The 20,846-nt window shown below is 42.2% G+C and overlaps 1 protein-coding gene across 3 annotated transcripts in view; it reads left to right on the top strand.

The window, feature by feature from the left end:
- Mtm1 (myotubularin 1) overlaps nt 1-20,846 on the top strand; it is a 117,689-nt gene that overhangs the window by 56,055 nt on the left and 40,788 nt on the right. For all 3 annotated transcript variants that reach the window (XM_021152885.2, XM_021152884.2, XM_021152886.3), the window contains exon 6: nt 1,955-2,056. In XM_021152885.2, coding sequence (XP_021008544.1) covers nt 1,955-2,056 — 102 coding nt within the window. The remainder of the gene's footprint in view (nt 1-1,954; nt 2,057-20,846) is intronic.

The following is a 20,846-nucleotide window of genomic DNA, read 5'->3' as shown; positions in this document are numbered from 1 at the left end:
CTTACTTGCCTTTTGGGATGTCTTGTATATAGCAAAGCCTTCGTTGGCCCTTTGGACTGAAAAATTGTGAAGCTTAAATTAGGTTGGAAATGGAGCATCCAGAGAAAGACCGCCCCACCGGGGAGTCCATCCCATAATCAGCTACTAAACGCAGACATTATTGCATATGCCAGCAAGATTTTGCTGAAAGGGCCCTGATATAGCTGTCTCTTGTGAGACTATGCCAGTGCCTGGCAAATACAGAAGTGGATGCTCACAGTCAGCTATTGGATGGATCACAGGGCCCCCAATGGAGGAGCTAGAGAAAGTACCCAAGGAGCTAAAGGGGTCTGCAACCCTATTGGTGGAACAACAATATGAACTAACCAGTACCCTGGAGCTCTTGACTCCAGCTGTATATGTATCAAAAGATGGCCTAGTCGGCCATCACTGGAAAGAGAGGCCCATTGGACTTGCCAACTTTATATGCCCCAGTACAGGGGAACGCCAGGGCCAAGAAGTGGGAGTGGGTGGGTAGGAGAGCAGGGCAGGGGAAGGGTATAGGGGACTTTTGGGATAGCATTTTAAACATAAATAAAGAAAATATCTAATAATTATTTTTTTAAATTAGGTTGGAAAGATGGCTCAGCTGTTACCAGTGCTTGCTGCTCTTGTAGAGGATCAGTTCAGTTGTTATACATACTGGGCTACCTATACCACCTCCTCTAAATCCATGGGATCTTATACCCACTTCCAGCCTTTGCAGATACATGTGCACATGTGCATATACCCATAAAAAAGTAAAATAAAGCTTTTGAACAATATTATTAATAAACAAAAAGCACCTATGCAAACTATGAATGTTGTATGTAAGACAGCAGGATCAGAGTCTAGCTCACTCCTTAGATAGTCCCAGACAACCTATAAAACACTCTCTTGGTTTTGGTTATTTTGAGACAGGGTTTCTCTGTGTAGCCCTGCTGGCTGTCCTGGAACTCACTCTGTAGACCAGGATGGCCTCGAACTCAGAAATCCGCCTGCCTCTGCCTCCCAAGTGCTGGGATTAAAGGCATGCACCACCACTGCCCGGGTAAAACACTCTTAAAAATAAGGTAGAATGTTGTGTTTACTACAAACAGATATTAGAGGACCCTATCATTTAGATTCAGTTTAAAAGCCTTTCTTGCCTATTAAAGAAATATGAATAGAGAGCTGCCATTAAAATCTGGTTTTGATCATTAACTTATAGTTCCCAAGGGTAAAATGATATCTAATGTGGAATACATTAATATGGTTAATATAGAACTCTCTGAAAGTAGAGTTGGTAGTAAAAGTTTATGACTTGTATGAGAACATAAAATGCCAATCATTTAGGGGGATAGTGTTTGTATTTTAATGACACATTTAACAATGTCAAAGTTATATTTATAGTAGGTATTCTTTTGAAACATTATATGACTTAACCACTGTTTAATAACTAAAAATTTCTTGCACCAGTCGGTGGTGGCGCATGCCTTTAATCCCAACACTTGGGAGGCAGAGGCAGGTGGATTTCTGAGTTTGAGGCCAGCCTGGTCTACAAAGTGAGTTCCAGGACAGCCAGGGCTACACAGAGAAACCATGACTCGAAAAAAACATAAAAAAATTTTTTTTCTTGCAAAGCAGTGTGCATAGAAGTAGGCAGTAAGCAGATGAAAAGCAAGCCAAGGTTCTTTCTTCCAGAATCGGTTTGCACTGTCTTAGCGTCAGCACTTTAGTTTAGAAACTGACTCACTCTGGTAAAGGGCTTTGTGTTTACTTTCTTGGCTACAGTGGAACTGTGTCCAGGTCTCCTTAAACTGTGTGTGTCAGGATAGCATATAAAAATATAGCTTAAAATAAATTACCCTTGTATGGGTAACTGAAAAAAAATTTTTTTTGCTAATTTTCACGATTTTTCTTAAAGACTCAACTCCACTTTCTCATTTGCCTCTAGGATTTGAGAAACCTGAGGTTTGCATTGAAGCAAGAAGGCCACAGCAGAAGAGATATGTTTGAGATCCTCGTAAAACATGCCTTTCCTCTGGCACACAATCTGGTAATGTCCAGGGCTTACCTAAACATTGGCATTCTCTAAAATGTCTCCTCTGGGAAAACTACCTGTTGGTTGGGCTTCTTTTTGCTTTGCATTTCCTGGTGTGACACATTTTACATATGATTGCTCGCTTCCAGAAGTGAATCCCTGCTAGTGTCCATGAGCCTGGGATCTCTTATGCTCTCCAGCCAGGAGTTTGTCCTTTCTGTGATAGAAAGAGAATAAGGTTGCTTAATACAGTACCGCTAAGTCTTCCCACAATTCATGGCTCCTCACTTTGGTGCTAACAAGGAATGGGAGTCAGACTTTTGTGTCACCAGTTCAAAATGGGAACCGATCCATTGATCCTAAAGATCATTTAAACAAATACCTCCACCTCTGTCTCTCCCTCCTCCTTCCCTTCTTCTCTCCCTCCCTTCCTCTCTCCTTCCCTCCTTCTTTTCTCTCCCCCTCTATGTCTGTCTGTCTGTCTTTTTCTCTGTCTCTGTCCCTCCCTCCCTCCCTCCCTCCCTCCCTCCCTCCCTCCCTCCCTCCCTCCTTCCCTCCCTTGAGACAGAGTTTCATGTATCTCAGGCTGGCCACAAACTCTATGAAGCCAAGGATTACCTTGAACTTGTGATACTCCTGCCTCATCCTCACTGGGCTTGCCAGCATGTACCACCATGACTGGGTGATGTGACGCTGGGCTGGAACCCAGGGCCTTATGCATGCCAAGTGAGCGCTTTACTGACTTAAGCTACATTTGCCTAGGCTAACCTGAAACTCATGATCCTGTTACCTCGACCTCCTGAATGACAAATGCATGTCGCCAGGCCTTGTGGACACCCTCGTACCCCTAGCTCTCAACAAACATAGAGGTGAACTCTCATTAATAGGAGGAAAAGGAAAAGATGTCATTGTTGAAAAATGTATAAATGGTTTTGAAACAGCTCAGGCTGGCCTAAAACTCATTATGTAGCTGAGAGTGACTTTGAATTTCTAATCAATCCTCCTACCTCCACCTCCCCACTGTTGGTCTTAGTGTTTGGTTTATGTGTCATTGAGGATCAAAGCCAGGGCTTAATGCAAGCTAGTGTTGTACTCTTCCAAATGAGCTACATCCCAAAATGGCCCCAGACTGAACAGACTGTGAGAAGGATCGTACCTGGAAACTATCCTGTATTTTCTCTCTCTGTGCTATTTTGGTCTTTTTGTCATGGTAGGTGGTTGTGGTTCTTATTCTTGTTTTAATAAGGAAGTGAGACGTTTTGGGGGGAGTAGGGTTTTTTTGTTTTTGTTTTTGTTTTTGTTTTTTTTTTTTTTACTTTACTCTCTCTGGATCTCACCCCCAGCAGTTGTTTGCCTTACAGGAAACACCCACCTGGTAGAAGGGAGAAGCCATTAGGAGGAGCTAATGAGTACATTATACCCTTACTGTACTGACACCAGATGGAATGTGTTTGGGAAACAACTCTACCAAAAGCTTCTATATTTCTGATCAAATAAGATTTTAAAAATGTTTCTTTATAAATATTTTCAACTTTATTAGGATGAAAGTTTATAGGAATATATCTTTTAAACTATTATAAAGATGAGACTAAAATTTGTTATGATTTAGTCAGGAATAGATCTTTTCAACTATTATGAAGGTGAGGCTGAAATTTATTGAGTTAGTCAGAAAACATGTTTTGCATCATGGTTTATGCATATTTACATCTGTATTATTAGAAATTGAAGCAAATGGATATATCTGGAGGATATCATCCTTAATTAGGTAACCCCATCACAAAAGAAGTCACTTGATATGCACTCACTGATAAGTGGATATTAGCCCAGAAACTTAGTATACCCAAGATACAATTTGCAAAACACAAGAAAATCAAGAAGGAGAAAGACCAACGTGTGGATAATTCATTTCTCCTTAGAATAGGGAACAAAATACCCATGAAAGGGGTTACAGAGACAAAGCTTGGAGCTAAGACGAAAGGTTGGAGTATCCAGAGACTACCCCTCCTGGGGATCCATCCCATAATCAGCCACCAAACTCAGACACTATTGCATACGCCAACAAGATTTTGCTGAAGGGAACCCTGATATAGCTGTCTCCTGTCAGGCTTTGCCAGCGCCTGGTAAATACAGAAGTGGATGCTCACAGTCATCTATAGGATGGAACACAGGGCCCCCAATTTAGGAGCTTGAGAAAGTACCCAAGGAGCTGAAGGGGTCTGCAACCCTATAGGTGGAGCAACAATATGAACTAACCAGTACCCCCAGAGCTCATGTCTCTAGCTGCATATGTATCAGAAGATGGTCTAGTCGGCCATCATTGGGAAGAGAGGCCCCTAGGTCTTGCAAACTTTATATGCTCCAGTACAGGGGAATGCCAGGGCCAAGAAGTGGGAGTGGGTGGGTAGGGGAGCAGGGCAGGGGGAGGGTATAGGGAACTTTAGGGATAGCATTTGAAATGTAAATAAAGAAAATATCTAATAAAATAATAATAATAATAAAAGAAATTGAAGAAGTGCCTCACAAGCATGTTTGAGAAAGCTAAGGTCTTATTCCATGATCCTTCAGTTTTGAGCTGTCAGCTTTTTCTTTTCTCTGGCATCCTCTGGGTCTTTTAAAGCTTATTCCCTTAGAAAAATAGTCAAGTATCAGGCCAGCTTTCTCTTAAACTACTCATCTCTGGAAAGAATTTTTCACTAACTTCACTAACTTGCTCCCTCATTTACTCATTCATTCACTCACCCACTCACTCACTCACTCACTCATTCATTCCTCTAGCTCATGCCAGAATCAAGCTGATATTGGTTAGTGTTGAATGTCAATGTGACAGGAAACAAACTGCTGGAAACATCTATGAGGGACTATGTAGACAAGTGCTTCTGAGGGATTTTTTAAAAATAATAATTATGTGTGCATGTGTGTGTCTGTGTGTGTGCATGCGTGCATTCATGAAGCTCTTCTATGGGAGACCATTTTTCCCACTCTGAACATTTCCTACTTACCCATAGCTCTTCCTTTAGGGTTGAGGCACTGTGAGCTTTCCTGTTTTCATGTTAATGTGATCATTGGTGTAATCCTTGGTCAGGTCTTTTTTGGACAGCCATGTTGATGGGACTTTATAGATTCTCTAGAGACCCAATTTTACAGTAAACTTCTGGTTCCTCTGGCTCTTATAATCTTTCTGCTTCTTCTTCCCAAATAAGCCCTGAGCTACAGGTACAGGCATTGTATTGTAGATGTATCAATTGGATCTGGGTACCACATAATTTCTTGCTGTCTGCATTTTACCAGTTGTGGTTTTCTGTAATATATCTGTTGCAAAGAGAAGTTCCTTTAACAAGGGGTGAAAACTAATCCTTATAGGTGGGTATAAGGATGAATAGTTAGAATATAGATATAAATGACATTGATTTTGAAAGTGGAAGTTCTAGGTTCTCCTCCAAGATCTGTGACCTCTCTGGCTCTGGGTTGTTGGTTCGGTTTCCAGTACCAGGCATGAGTTCTTTTTTGTTGAGCAGGTCTCAAGTCCAACCAGAGAGGTTTTGATTATCACCAAGGTATGTGTACATCATTGTGCCCTTAGGGTTATTATGCCTTGCTGGTGGTTGTTCTGGTTCATAGGTGTCAGAGTTGGATAGGCCTACTGTGTGCTTCCTTTGCTTGGAAGTTTGCATGTGTAAAGGATTATTTTGATCAGATGAATTGGAATTGTGATCTAAAAGTAGGCTGCACCATTCCTTGAGCTTGAGTTCTGGAGGGCACAAGGAGAAAGCTAGATGAGCTTATGCTTATTGTTCTCTGCTTTCTAACTGTGAATGTGATATGACCAGCTGTCTCTAGCTCCCACTGCTGTTACGCCCTGCAATGATGCAATGAACCAAAAAAATCTTTATCCCTTGAGTTGCTTTTGCCTGGATATTTTATCACAGTGTTAGAAAACTAAGTAATACAGAGCTCTTGACCTCTTAGTGGCCAAATCTATCACCTGATTTCCATGTGCATTTGATCAGTGGAATTGAGATCCTTCTTGTGACCTTTGCTCCCCAGTCAATACTGCCCTTGCCTTTTCCTTCACTGTGAATGTCTTGTCAGTGATCCACCCTCAGCGTTCAGTTCCCCTTATGTTCCCAGCTTTGCCATGGTGACTTCATTTATTCCCATAAATGGAGTTGTCACTACTGTGTACTTGGCTTGTAAGTCTAGCCCTTGTAAGTCAGGACATTGCCCTTGAGTGACTCAAACCTCACTAATCCTGCAGAACTCCTTTCCAGAAGACTTGTGCTTTCCAAGTTCATTGATATCCCAATCTCACTTGTCTCTGTAATGCTTGTCCTCCACAGTTATCCTCCACTTAGCATCTTGCTCAGTCTAAGTTGCTGTCCCATGTCATGTGTGGTTCACTTAAAGAACTGATCTTCTGTTTCATTGTTAGGTCTCTCTCGAGTACATACCACAGCTTCCTTGTGTGATAATTATGTTGTAATTTTCTTTACCAGCCCTTCCTGTCCATTATTCTTTGAGCTTATCAGGGCAGACATCACCATTTATCTCTCTAGCCCTAGTATAGTGACTTCTGTACAGGAAGGTTTTTGTTTTGTTTGGGGAAGTTCTGGCTGAGGATAGAACACAACTAATATAGACAGTCTACCACTGTGCTACATCACCAGCTCACACATGGGGGTGTTAAAGTGACAGGATTTTAATTAAACTGTTTCATGAGAAAGTCATGGGAAACATTGTTATATAGAAGTGAGTGGACTAGATCTTTCTGTCAGGACCTAGAATTCTGTGCATGTCTGAAGGAAGGTATCCACAGAGAATTGGATTATTCATGGTTGTGGTACTTGGCTAAATTTTTCATGCCTCCGCTGGAAATCCATGTTACCTTCCTTAGGACATCAGGAATGTAACTACTAAAAATTTCCCTTCAAAATATATAAATCTATCACTCAAACAATGCAATAAACAGATCCCCTGTTGGCACTGCTTCCCTAAGTTAAGTTTATTTCAATGTCCTATGGAGGCTAGCGTTGGGGAATAACCAGGTAAGTTAAGACAAGGTGCAATATGAATCTACTAGAAGTCTAGTAGAAGTGACATGGCAAAAGTGTGTGGTTCCAATATAGGGGAGAGGAATTCAGAAAAAATTCACAAGGCTCTCAGAAAGGAGGCTAGAAGAGCCTGTGTGCCATTGCTCCTGAAAAGATGAAGTTTGTTTTTAGTAGGCCAGGAAAATGGAGGAAGTGAGAATTCAGGCTATAGGCAAGACCTCTTAAATACAGAAGAAAAGCTGGCAACATTTCAAGGTGTTTGAGATGGATCTGGGACCAGCTCTGAAATCTAAGAGATCTGAGGTCATCTGGTGAAGGCTAATGCTAGTGTAGAGAGCCTGTGCTCCAGGGAGTAACAGAAACTTGCTGAAGGTTCTAAAGGAAATGATGATAGAATAAAGATGCACTCAGGCAGAACAGAACCAAAGGCCAGGACTAGAGAATTGCAGAGCCTAGACAAGGACCTGTAGGAAAGACTTCACTGACTTAAGCAGAAGTTTGGCCAGAAAGGGTAGAGACAAGGATGTGCTTACTTTGGTTCTCAAGTGTGAGTGATGGGAAGGATGGCACTTTGATGAGAAATAGCTGAAAGAGAAGGGCAGGGAGGGGAAGCCTCGTCTTATCCTCTATGCCCAGGGACTATCCTAATGCTGCCTTAACAGGTTGACTGTTGAAAGAGAGAGTGGTTTGTAAAAGAAAGAAAAAGGGAGGAGAGAGGAAAGGAGGAAGAGAAAGAGGGAGTCCCTTTCTAGACAAGGATCATCAGAAGGCAGAAGGTTAAGGGTTCAAGCCCCCATTTGTAAGGTGGACTTTAGAAAGGAAAGGGAGCAATTGTTCCTATGCGATGGGAGAGGAACAAAAGTTTCTAAACTGCCACAGAGGGGATGCGACTTCCTTGAAGCTTAATCTACTTATGATTGCATTGAACAATAAAAAGGCCCCCTGCACTACTTTGTATTTCTGAGACTGTTAAACTAGTATGGATGAGCTCAGTGGGTTTTGTCACTATTTGAAGTCTGAATTTGCCGATGAATGCAAGAAATGGTGTCTGGAGGCCAACAGACCTGGGCTACAAGGGCAGCCATGGGGTGAACACACTGTGAGTGGGCGTTCAGACCACCCCTTTAGCCCTTCTGAACCATTACTGTTTTCACCACTCAATGTGTGTAAGTCAGAACTTAAAAACTCATTTGAACTTGAGCTACTATAGCAGCAAAGAATCCACCCCAAGCCATTAACCTGATTGTCTCAGCTCAGTATTATGTGCATGGCTTTAGATGAGATTTTTCTGTTTCAGCCAAAATACTTCTTGTTTGATCCTTGCTTTTCAAACACCAGAAAGTCTCACAAATTTCATGTAGCTCAGCACAAGTTTTAGGTAAGTGATACAGCTTTGTAACAACTGCTGTAATCCTTCTGACACTGTGACAGAATATTTGAAGAGAGAAACCAGTCATGTACCTGTGTGCAAACGTAGCAACACTACAGAAAGCACAACAATGTCAAGATAACAACATATGGCCAATGGCAAAGCTCAGTCATTGATTTCCTTGACTGGTCATTTTATAATGAAATGTGGCAATCAGAAATAATATAATTTTAGATGAGAGTTTAGATGAAAACATCACTTCCAACGTATTAGTGAATCATAAATCAGTGTGTCTCTTTAAATGAAATAGAATAGAAACCATGGAGAACATGACAGAAAAGGGGTATAGTTTGCTAAGATGTTTCTTCTAAGGGTGTGTACATGTGGTGGCAGGGTGCTAGGTTCTTGGCGTTACAGTTAATTCCTTACTTAGAATCATGGCCCAGGAAGTTTGAAGCATAAGGGTCAGGTGCCAAGCTCACAGCAGCCACTGATGCAGAGATCTATGAGGGGACTTGACTTCAACTGCTAGCATAGGCCATGGATTCAGTGACCTTTGTCAGAGTGAGGCTCAGTGAACTTCCTGCTTAGAGACTTTGGAAGTCACATAATATTTATGTGTGTCAGTGTTCTCATCTACAACGGGGATAATAACAGCTCCTACCCCATAGAGTTTTTGTGAAGATTCAATGTAAAGTGCTTATAACACTGCCTGACACTCAGTAAGGGCCCAATAAATGCCAGCTGTTCTGTTATTAGCTCACTATTTTCCCAGCAGATGTAAGAAATAAGGATGACTACTACAACTCCCCACAGACTATTAATAAAGGGATTGTGATAGCGTGTGGGCAACATTAAGCCCTTTAAAAGAAAGATGCTGTATAAAGATTAGTGGTAGTATTATTAACAAAGCATGGGTTGTACTTTGATAAAGGACTCACTAGAAGTCTTCAGAGTATTAAATCAGAAAGCATCCCAACCTGCAGTGCACAATAGGAGAGGTGATGCTATGGAATGAAAGGAATCCTTCAGAGACCGCTTCCCATCCTTCTCTTTCCATCTTTTCAGCCCACACAGACTTAAATGCTTTTAGGGAAACATGGCTCAGATTTATGTTTGCACCTCCCATTTCTTGGGGACATTCTGGATTAAAGTTAAGAACTTCAGTATGAGCTGATGAGCAGTCATGAGGTGCACCCTTTGTTTTCATCTGCGAGCATGGCACATCTGACCTTATATCTATATGTCAAGGAAGGTAGGGGTAAGGGGACTTGCAGTGGCTTTTTCAAATTTCAGGAGCAAAGCAACTAACTGGCTTGCCTTTGCACTTTACATCGAATCCTTACAAAACTATGGGGTAGGAGCTGTTATTATCCCTGTTGTAGATGAGAACACTGACACACATAAATATTATGTGACTTCCAAAGTCTCTATGCAGGAAGTTCACTGAGCCTCACTCTGACAGAGATCATTGAACTCATGGCCTATGCTAGCAGTAGCACACTGGAAGAGCTCTTCACTGTGGCTGCTGTAGTACCTTATTGCTTCCAAAGGATGGGAACAATGCCTTTAAACAGCACTTGCTGGACACTGACAGGCATTGGCCACTACCTTTGGTTTTCATAGTATCTGTGGCTTGTTTCTTCTTGTTAGGCTTTTTCTAAGTATGTGTTTCTATTTTGAACTAACACATAGTAATGCATGTTCTTCTGGGCAGCAGTCAGACATTTTACTTCCCACATACAATGGGTAGGTAACAGGATATTTTGGTCTTTGTTGGGGCTGGGAGGTTCTGGTTTTGATAAGATCAAACCCTGCCATGTGACTTAAGCCTTGGGCCATTTTACTTGAGTTCCCTCCTATTCAACTCTAAATGTGCTTATGAGAATAATTATATAAGAATTAATTATGCGCTCTCTCTCTCTCTCTCTCTCTCTCTCTCTCTCTCTCTCTCTCTCTCTTAAAGACAGGGTTTCTCTGTGTAGCCTTGGCTGTCCTGGAACTCACTCTGTAGACCAGGATGGCCTCGAACTCAGAAATCCGCCTGCCTCTGCCTCTGCCTCCCAAGTGCTGGGATTAAAGGCGTGCGCCACCACGCTGGGCCACACACACTCTCTTGATCATTTGAAAAGTATAAATGAGCCTGTGAATAGAGAATCCATGGGGAGTTTTATTCTCTGTCTTTGTTATTCATCTCAGAAATAGAGAAATATTCTAAATTGTACTAAAATTTTAAATGAGACAAAGAGTTAGTGGACTCTTCTTTTTTAGGTTGATTATAGAATCCACAGATTAAAGGACATAGTGTTTTGAGATAGGAATTGAAATGAGAAGTGCCTGTACACATAGCCCTGTTTTTGGCTTCAAGATTGCTTAAAGACTATAAACTATGTCTTGAATTTTCTATTTCCTTTCTCCCCTTGAATTAGTACAATTAGCTAATTAAAGACCTGATCATGCTTTTCAATATTCTGCCTTGCCTTCTCAAAGTCTTAGCCCTTCATTTGATTTGATCTCTCCCTTCCACTGCTGTCTCTATTCAAAACCTTTGACTCTGCTTAGTTCTTCTCAGCACCATCCAGCTCCTGGAATCGTCTCATCCAGCTCCCCTCAACATCACTGCCTGCTTCCAAAGTGCTGCATTCCCTGGCTGCCTTTGCCTCATCAGGATCCACTCCAGCGTGCTTGTAGCCCTGCTATTTATTCAGAACTATTCTAAAAATGGCACTAGACCAGACACATTATAAAACCTGGGCTGGGCAGATGGTTTGCTCAGTAAAGCATGAGAATCTGAGTTCATCCTCAGAACCTACATGTATAAAACTGAGCATGGTCGTGGTGTGTGCTCACAATCCCATTGCTGAGGAGGTCTAAGGAGGTAGGTAGATCCCTGGAGCCTGGCCTAATTGGTGAACTCCAGGTCAGTAAGTGACTCTGTCTCAAAAAGCAGGGTGAGAGTGGGATGTGGGATTTTTAACTGTAGCTCAATAGTCAAGAGCATTTAGTGACATATATGATCTTTTATCTGTCAAGGCAGTCAAGGGTAAGGGGACTTCCACTGGCTGTCTCAAACTTGAGGAGCAAAGCCTTCACTGTGGCTGGTGTAGTAGCATATTGTACTTAAGGACTCTTAAGGAAGACCCGAGTTTAGTCCTCAGTACCCACATCAGATATCTCACAACTCCCTGTAAGGCTCACTCTGGGAAATCTCTTCTGGCTTCTGTGAGTACTGTGCCCACATACACACCTACACACACATACACACACACACAATTTAAAAAGAAATAATAAAAAAGGTGGATAGCAGCTGAGGAACAAGACCTTGGGCTGTCCTCTGTCACTCATGCGTGGGAGCACGCACCCGGACACTCCACAGCCCTTCCTCTCCAAGAAAATACATATAAAATATAGCCTTTCACACAGGTATACATCCTTTGATCCGGGATTCAGGCAGGGTAATTTCTTCCATTTTTTTCTTATACTTTAACTACCTCTACATTTGATTTGCTGGGCTTTTCTTTCCATTGTGTATGGGGAGTGGTGGGGTTGTTTTATTTCATTATTATGGAAGGTGGTTTTCATTTTGTTTCAAAGCTGTTTGGCCAATGTTTATAATCTCTCCCTCTCACATCTTCCATACCATTTTTATTTATTAATCATATTAAGTATAATTTATAGTGGTATCTGATTATTATAGTTCAAAGTCTCTGGATTTTGTACAAAAGGGCAGTCTTGAAGTCTGTTTCCTGCTGTATTTTCTGAATACTACCTGGAAACTTTCATTCTTTGGAATATTAGTTATGGAAATACTCTGAGCCTGGGATTGAAAGGGTACTGAATTTTTTCTTCCAAGCACCTCAAACAGCTTGAGAAGGTTATAAATTAATTCTCCTTTGATGTTTTGGGAGCCATTCAGTTTTTTATTATAGTACATGCTAGGCTGACCTGTGACTGGAGAGTCTCTGGGTAGACAGTGGTAGATATGAGTTGTCTTCTCTGTTCAGCATCAGTAATTCCAGCTTAGAAGCCAAAAGAGGTTATGTCCCACTTACTTCTGCTTATGTGGAAGTGTTGTGAAGTACAGTCTTTCTTTCTTTTTTTTAATATTTTTATGAGGTATTTTACTCATTTACATTTCTAATGCTATCCCAAAAGTCCCCCATACCCCCCCACTCCCCTACCCACCCATTCCCATTTTTTTGGCCCTGGCATTCCCCTGTACTGGGGCATATAAAGTTTGCAAGTCCAATGGGCCTCTCTTTCCAGTGATGGCCGACTAGGCCATCTTTTGATACATATGCAGCTAGAGTCAAGAGCTCCGGGGTACTGGTTAGTTCATATTGTTGTTCCACCTATAAGGGCTGCAGATCCCTTTAGCTCCTTGGATACTTTCTCTAGCTCCTCCATTGGGGGCCCTGTGATCCATCCAATACTTTCTTGAAAGAGGTTTCAAATATGACTCCATCTTGGATTGGCCTACAGCTTCATTTCCAAGCTCTTAATCAATCATTAAGTTCTTTGATCCTGTTGGTGGCTACTTCTGGACTTCTGGACATTGTTCCTCTCTCATAGGTTCATTGGTACATTAAAAAAAAAACCGTTTCTATTATATATAGTACTCTTTGGTGTGTTTAGCAAAAGTCACATGATCCCATTGTCTAAGCATGTCTGACCTGTGGCCTGTGCAGTGAACATGGCCAAGGATAGCTATAAATGTAGCCCAACACAAAATCATAAGCTTACTTAAACATGTTATAGAAAATTGGTTTTTGAGATTTTGTGGTTTGTGGCAACTCAATTGCACAGTTGTCAAGTATGAACTTTGTAAATTACAACATTGTTTTGCAGTGTCAAAGGGTCAGGCATGGCAGAGTATCACATTTCTAGATAATCCTTCTTGGATTGATGTTTAACTTTCCCTGTAGCTTCTGAGACCTAAGTCTCTTGTCCTCTCTTCCTCCTCCTGCCATTCATTTTTGGGGGTGGGAGAAGGGGGGGTTCTATACGTGAGTTTTCTAGAAAAGTCTGTTTTCTTCTCCAGCTTACTAGGCAAGCTTTCTCTTGTGACCACCAAAATGCATTCTGAGCAGGATTTAAATTTTATAGTGTCATATTTCTCCTTAGTTGACTTGTTTAAGATGACTCTCTCATATTTCCTCCCAATATACCCTCTGTATGCCTTAGACATTCCTGATGCCCTCTCTCCCTTCTTCCCCCTCCTGGTTCAAACTTAAAATCATAGACATTTTCTCTGCTGCTTAGTGGTTACTAAACCTAAATGCCTCTCATCCCCAGCCTGACTTGGTTGAAGACGTTATTCCCTCTGTAAGAAGTGGACTTTGGCTAGTTTTCCTACCTCGCAGCCAGTACGCATGCCTTCTGTGAGTCTGTGCTGTCAGGACACAGGCAGTCCTGGCTTTCTGGTATCCTTGCTCTGGAAATGGCCTCCTCTCTCTATCAGTTTTTATGCAAACCTCTGTCTCCTCCACAGCGTGGCCCATCTCAGTATTTTTGTTTGCTCTTCTACACTCCTGCAGACAGACTAAGTGGCCATGTATTATCTCTGGCCTTTCAGTGCTTCTGCCATTATTGTTTACTGTCTGTCAGACGTCACTACCATCCCCTAGGGAGGTCTGTCACGGAGTCACCCTGCTGTTACCCCTAAATGATCTACAACTGTGAGCCCTTCATCTCTCTCCTGTGGATAATTTCTAACTCCTTCCAGTGATATTGTCCTCCTTGTCATTTTTCCACTTCATACCTTGTTTACAGTGGGTCCTCAGAAACTACAAACCCAGTGAATGTCCTACCATAGACGCTAAATAGGAGTCACCATCAAGCAGCCCATCAGAATAGTCTGTTTATGTTTTTAAAAGAACATAGATGTGTAGGCCCAGTCCCTGGATGGGGCCAGAGGTTGACACTGTGCTGTTTCCCTGGATTGGGTCTCCATTACTTAGTACTTTGAGACAATGTCTCTCACTAAACCTGAGGCTCACCATCTCAGCTAGGCTGACTGCCAATGAACCCCAGACGTGTCTCTGTTTCTCCCAGTTCTTTGGTTATAGACACCTCTGTACCTGCTTTTTACATATATTTTGGGAATATGAACTCAAGTCCCACTGAGCCATTTACCTATCCTTCAATTTAACTCTAATGGTATCAGTATATATTTTCTGTATCTTGCTTTTTTGTTCTCCAATAGAGATTACATAATGATTGGGTTTCTTCTCTGTGTTTAGAACTACATAGTATTCTCTCAACTTTTAACTTTTATTATAATATATTAGTCTTTTCTTGATAGTTATTTAAAGACTTCCGTATTTGGCACAATATAAATACTATACTGAGTAGCCTTGCACATACATAATTTTGTATATATTCACATACATCTTGGGCTAACTGCTTTGAAGTAGAGTTACTGTTTTTGCCAAATTCTGCTTTATAGCAGATATCAGTATGCACTTCTGGTTAGAGTACAGGTTCTTAGCCTCTGCAATGTGTTAGTTTCCTATTATTGATATGTTATGATGGGCTAAATGTGTGTGTGTGTGTGTGTGTGTGTGTGTGTGTGTGTGTGTGTGTGTGTATGAGAGAGAGAGAGCGAGCGAGCGAGCGAGCGAGCGAGCACAGAGACACTACGCTGGATTTTGCTCCATGTCTCATGACCCCTTTGCTTCTATCACCACCTTTCCTACCTCTTCCAGATTAAATTCTAAATTCTTTTAGTAGTATATGAGGCTGTTACAGATAATCCAGGATATTTTCTCCCTGTTTTAAGGTCAGTTATTAGTTATCATCATTCCATCTGGAACATTAATTATTTGTTGTGTATGGTAACATAACAAAGGTTCCAAAGATTAGAACACAACCATTTGGGGACGGCACAACCTCCCCATATACCTACAATATATCAACTCAATGTGTCTTCTCACTTTTTTAACTTTGCAACCCTTTAGGCAAAACTATAGCTTCCCAGTTCTGCTTTGTAGCACATGAAATTGAATGCCCGTTGATATGTACCACTTGTGTTACGTCCTGTCTTCTGCTCTGTTTTCCTTTTTAGAGTATTGAGCACTTTATTTAATAGTTGACTTGTACTGTGAGTTGCAAGTGTTTGCTGCAATAGGACTTTGGACTGTGCTTATAGCTGTTTGCTATTGATAACTTTAAGACATTCATTTGGTAGAATTTCTTGACCATATGGTAGGGATCCCTAAGACCATCTTCAAGTGTATTGATTTCACTAGAAGAACTTGCAAGCCTCAACATTTATTTGTGTGTACAGGTGGGATTTATTACAATCAAAAGATATAGAATAGAACCAACAAATGGAAAAGCTACAGAGCCCATGTTGAAATACCATTTGTTGACTAGTAATAGGTAGGCAGTCTGTGGTGCAATGCATCAGTCATTAGAGCTCTGTACTAGTTATTCTTTGGTAATCTAGGGTCATGTGTATGCTGGGTACGTGCTCTACCTCTGAGCCACAGGAGCAGCCCAGCATTGTCTTAACAGTTGAAGGCATGAGCTTTTACCCCCTAGGGGAGAGAGAGGGCGGTGTTTCACCTAGCCTTGAATATGCTGTAGAACTGCAGCTGTCTATGAAGTTCTGATATTCTTTTTATTAATTGTTTTATTTATTTACATTCCAAATGGTTTCTCCCCTCCCCAGTCCCCCTGCCAAGAGTTCTTCACCCAATACCACCCCCGTTGTCTTTGAGAGGGTGCTGTGCCCCATCCCCTTTCTTTAATTTTAATTTTTTAAACCTTATATTTAATGATGGTTTTTAAATGTCTTAACCTCCCTTCTAGTCCACCACCCACTAGGGTGGACCTGTTTAGAAATGGTTCTTTGGAGCAACTGCCCCCTCTGTGTTGTCTGGAAATCGGCAGTACAGTTCATAAATTAGTGGCAGCAGCTCAATCCACTCACAAACACTTACCCGTATATCAGCAGTTCAGCTCAGTAGAGTCGGGATAGCAAACAAAAATCAGTAGTGGTGGCACTACCTAGCAGACAGCCAAGCCTCAGTCTCAGCACAAGTCAACAGGATGGACCAGGGCCAACAGGAACTCCAGGAAAAGATTTCAGGCTGTGCCTCTCTCAGGGAAGTGAAGATCAGAAAAGGCTCGAGACCAACAAACCTTGCACAGCTAGCTGTACTAGCAAGCCAAGCTCAGCCTCTCACTGTCTATCAAGTTCTATTTAAACATCTTCCAAACATCACATGTCCTCCATGGGTCTTGCCTCAGCACATGTCTTGCCTTAGCATGTGCGTCTGTCTCAGCTGACAACACTCTGCCAATCAGCCCAAGTCCACTGAAGCAGCAAGAAACTGCAGGACACCACCAGAAGTTTGTTGGTGCCTTTTCTCTCTATTAGAGTCCTGACAAATGCAGCTCAACCATACAGTGTAAGGTGGACCAATACATTTGTGTTGTTAGCAAAGAATCCTTTATTACATTTTCTTTCATGTACTTGCTTTATCAGAACATCCTCTCTCCATTTGTCTACTTCAGACAAATGTTCCTTCATGGGTCTGCCTTAGCCTTTCACCTGCGTCCACTTCAGCTAGATGTTTCTTCACGTTTGCCCTAGCCAAACACCATCAGACACAACTGACTTTCCAAAGAACCCTAAAGTTTCCACTTTACCCTTCCCTGGGACATCAAGGCTCTACAGGATTAGGTGCATGCTTTCCAACTCAGGCCAGACAAGGCAGTCCTCTGCTATATGTGTGCTCTTTGGTTGGTGGCTTAGTCTCTGGGAGCTCCCAAGGATTTGGATTAGTTGATACTATTGTTCTTCCTATGGGGTTGCAATCCCCTTCCCTTCCTTCAATCTTTCGCCTAACTCTTCCATAGGGGTTCTTGGGCTCAGTCCAATGGCTGGATGAAAGTATCTGCATCTGGCTCAGTCAGCTGCTGGTAGAGCCTCTCAGAGGACAGACGTGCTAGGCTCCTGTCTGCAAGCACAACATGGCAACAGTAATAGTGTCAGGGATTGGTGTCTGTGCATGGGATGGATCCCAATTTGGGCCGGTCACTGGATGGCCATTCTTCAGTCTCTGCTCCATTTTTGTCCCTGCATTTCCTTTAGACAGGAACAATTCCTGGGTCAGAAATGTGAAGGTAGGTTGATGACTCCATCCTTCCACTGGGGACCCTGTCTACACTGAAAGTGGTCTCTTCAGGTTCCATCTCCCCACTGTTGGGCATTTCTGCCGAGTTCATCTCCATTAAGTCCTGGGAGCCTCTCACAATCCAGGTTTCTGGGACTTTCTAGCGGTCCCCCCTCACCCCCCGCCAGCTGCATATTTCCATTCATACTCCTTGCCCCCTAGGCTTCCTTCTGTCTCCTCTCTTAGAGTTTTACTGCTGTGAACAGACATCATGACCACGGCAACTCTTTTAAGGACATTTAATTGGGGCAGGCTTACAGGTTCAGAGGTTCAGTCCCATATCATCAAGGTGGGAGCATGGCAGTACCTAGTAGGCATGTTGCAGGCTGAGCTGAGTTCTACATCTTCATCTGAAGGCTGCTATAAGGAGACTGACTTGCAGGCAGCTAGGATGAGGGTCTTAAAGTCCACACCTACAGTGACACACCTACTCCAACAAGTCCACACCATCTAATAGTGCCACTCCTTGGGCTGAGTATAAACAGACTATAACACCCCCATACCTAATTCTGCCCGCCTTTTCCCTTCCTTCTCCCCTTTCCCATCCAGTTCCCTCCTTCCCTCTGCTTCCAGTGATTATTTTCTTTCCTCTTCTAAGTGGGATTCAAGCATCCTCACATGGGCCTTCCTTCTTGTTATACTTCAGAGGGTCTGTGAGTTGTATCATGGGCATTCTGTACGTTTTGGCAAATATCCACTTATCAGTGAGTACATACCATGTACCTTTTGGGTCTGAGTTACTTCACTCAGTATGGTATTTTCTATCCATTTGCCCACAAAATTCATGATGCCCTTATTTCTAATAATTGATTATTCAGTATTTTGTTGTGTAAATAAAGCACATTTTCTATATCCATTCTTCTGTTGAGGGACATCTGTGTTGTTCCTAGCTTCTGGCTACTCTGAATAAGGCTTCTATGAACATGGTGGAGCACATGCCTCTGTGGCATGGTGGAGCATCTTTTGGATATATACCTAAGAGTGGAACTGCCAGACTGATTTCCAGAGTAGTTGTACCAGCTTGCAATGCCACCAGCAATGGAAGAGTGTTCCTCTTTCTCCACATTCTTGCCAGCATCTGCTCACCTGAGGTTTTTATCTTAGCCATTCTGATTGGTGTGAGATCGAATCTCAGGGTCATTTTGATTTGCATTTCCCTGATGATTAAGGATGTTGAACATTTCTTTAAGTGCTTCTCAGCCAGTTGAGATTATTCTATTGTGAATTATCTGTTTAACTCTGTACTCCATTTTAAAATTGGGTTATTTGGTTTTTGGAGACTAACTTGTTGAGTTCTTTATATATTTTGGATATTAACCCTCTGTTGCATGTAGGGTTAGTGAAGATCTTTTCCTAATTTGTGGGTTGCCATTTTGTCCTATTGCTATTGTCCTTCGTCTTACAGAAGCTTGGCAATTTTATGAAGTCCCATTTGTTAATTCTTGATCTTAGAGCCTGAACAATTGGTGTTCTTTCAAGGCTTTTAACTTTCATGAGGTCCCATTTGTTGATTCTTGATCTTACAGTACAAGCCATTGGTGTTCTGTTCAGGAATCTTTCTACTGTGCCCATATGCTTGAAGCTCTTCCCCACTTTCTCCTCTATAAGGTTTCAGTGTCTCTGGTTTTATGTGGAGTTCTTTGATCTACTTAGACTTCAGCTTTGTTCAAGGAGATAAGAATGGATCAATTTGCATTCTTCTACATGCTCACTGCCAGTTGAGCTAGCACCATTTGTTGAAAATGCTGTCTTTTCTGCTCCACCCGGGGATCCATCCCATTATCAGCCACCAAACCCAGACACTATTGCATATGCCAGCAAGATATTTTGCTGACAGGACCCTGATATAGCTCTCTCTCTTGTGAGGCTATGCCAGTGCCTGGCAAATACAGAAGGGGATGCTCATAGTAATCAATTGGATGGAACACAGGGCCCCTAATGAAGGAGCTAGAGAAAGTACCCAAGGAGCTAAAGGGGTTTAAACCCTATAGGAAAAACAACAATATGAACTAACCAGCACCCCCAGAGCTGTGTCTCTAGTTGCATATGTAGCAGAGGATGGCCTAGTCGGCCATCAATGGGAGGAGAGGCCCTTGGTCTTGTGAAGATTATATGCCCCAGTACAGGGGAATGCCAGGGCCAGGAAGCGGGAGTGGGTGGGTTGGGGAGCAGGGTGGGAGGGGTATAGAGGACTTTTGGGATAGCATTTGAAATGTAAGTGAAGAAAATATCTAATAAAAACATTTTAAAATCACAAAAAAAAAGAAAAGAAAAGAAAATGCTGTCTTTTTTCCACTGGATGTTTTTAGCTCCCTTTTCAAAGACCATAGGTTTGTGGGTTTGTTTCTGGGCCTTCAATTCTGTTCCATTGATCTACCTGTCTGTCACTGTACCAATACCATGCAGTTTTTATCACAATTGCTCTGTAGTACAGCTTGAGGGCAGGAATGGTGATTCCCCAGAAGTTTTTTTATTGTTGAGAATTGTTTTCACTTTCCTGGGTTTTTTGGTTTTAGTCCTAATATCCTTAGCTCTAACTCTCAAGTGCTAGAAGTAGAAGTATATGCCACCATGTCCAGCTCTTTACCTGCTCAGGATTCATAAGATGTTTGGCTATCTGGGAGAGCCAGCCTTCTTTTGTTCCTCTTCCTTTTTACCCCTTTCTCCTGTAAGCTTATCCACTCAGTGCCTTCTTTTGTGGTAGGGCCTGCAGACCTAAAACTGATCTCCACTGACTGCCTCCAGAACACCATTACCAGGATGGCGTAGACAAGCAGATACATAGAGTGCTTCATGAGATCTCATGGGGCTATTCCTAAAAGGCTTTCCTAGAAGAGGCGAATACTGAAAGATCAGCAGGGCACCAGTCAGGTTAAGCCTAACTAAAGGAGTGGTGTGCAATGTGAAGAAGCCAGATAGACTGCCAATGCAGGGGTGTGTTGCCTCGGGCTATAGTATATGTAAAAGGGTGCTAACCGGAGATAGTACTGGGGTAAAAGGCAAGCCAAAGCTTGCAGAACCTATCCAATCATTTTTCTTTTTAAAAGGTGTGTGTGCCCGTGCATGTGCATGTGTGTGTCTAGTTTTCATAGTACTGGAAGGTGGCATAATCTACCTGCTGCTGGAGGAGAAAAGCCATCATCAGCTCTCCCCAGCTATGACCCCTATGAGCTACAGTAACAACTGCCCTGACAAGGTTTGTC

This window comes from Mus caroli, unplaced genomic scaffold (genome assembly GCF_978045245.1).
Source record: "Mus caroli unplaced genomic scaffold, Mus_caroli_1 scaffold_5, whole genome shotgun sequence".
In the NCBI taxonomy this organism is placed as follows: Eukaryota; Metazoa; Chordata; class Mammalia; order Rodentia; family Muridae; genus Mus; species Mus caroli.
Note: the sequence above shows the minus strand (reverse complement) of the source record. Positions and strands in the feature narration are given on the sequence as shown.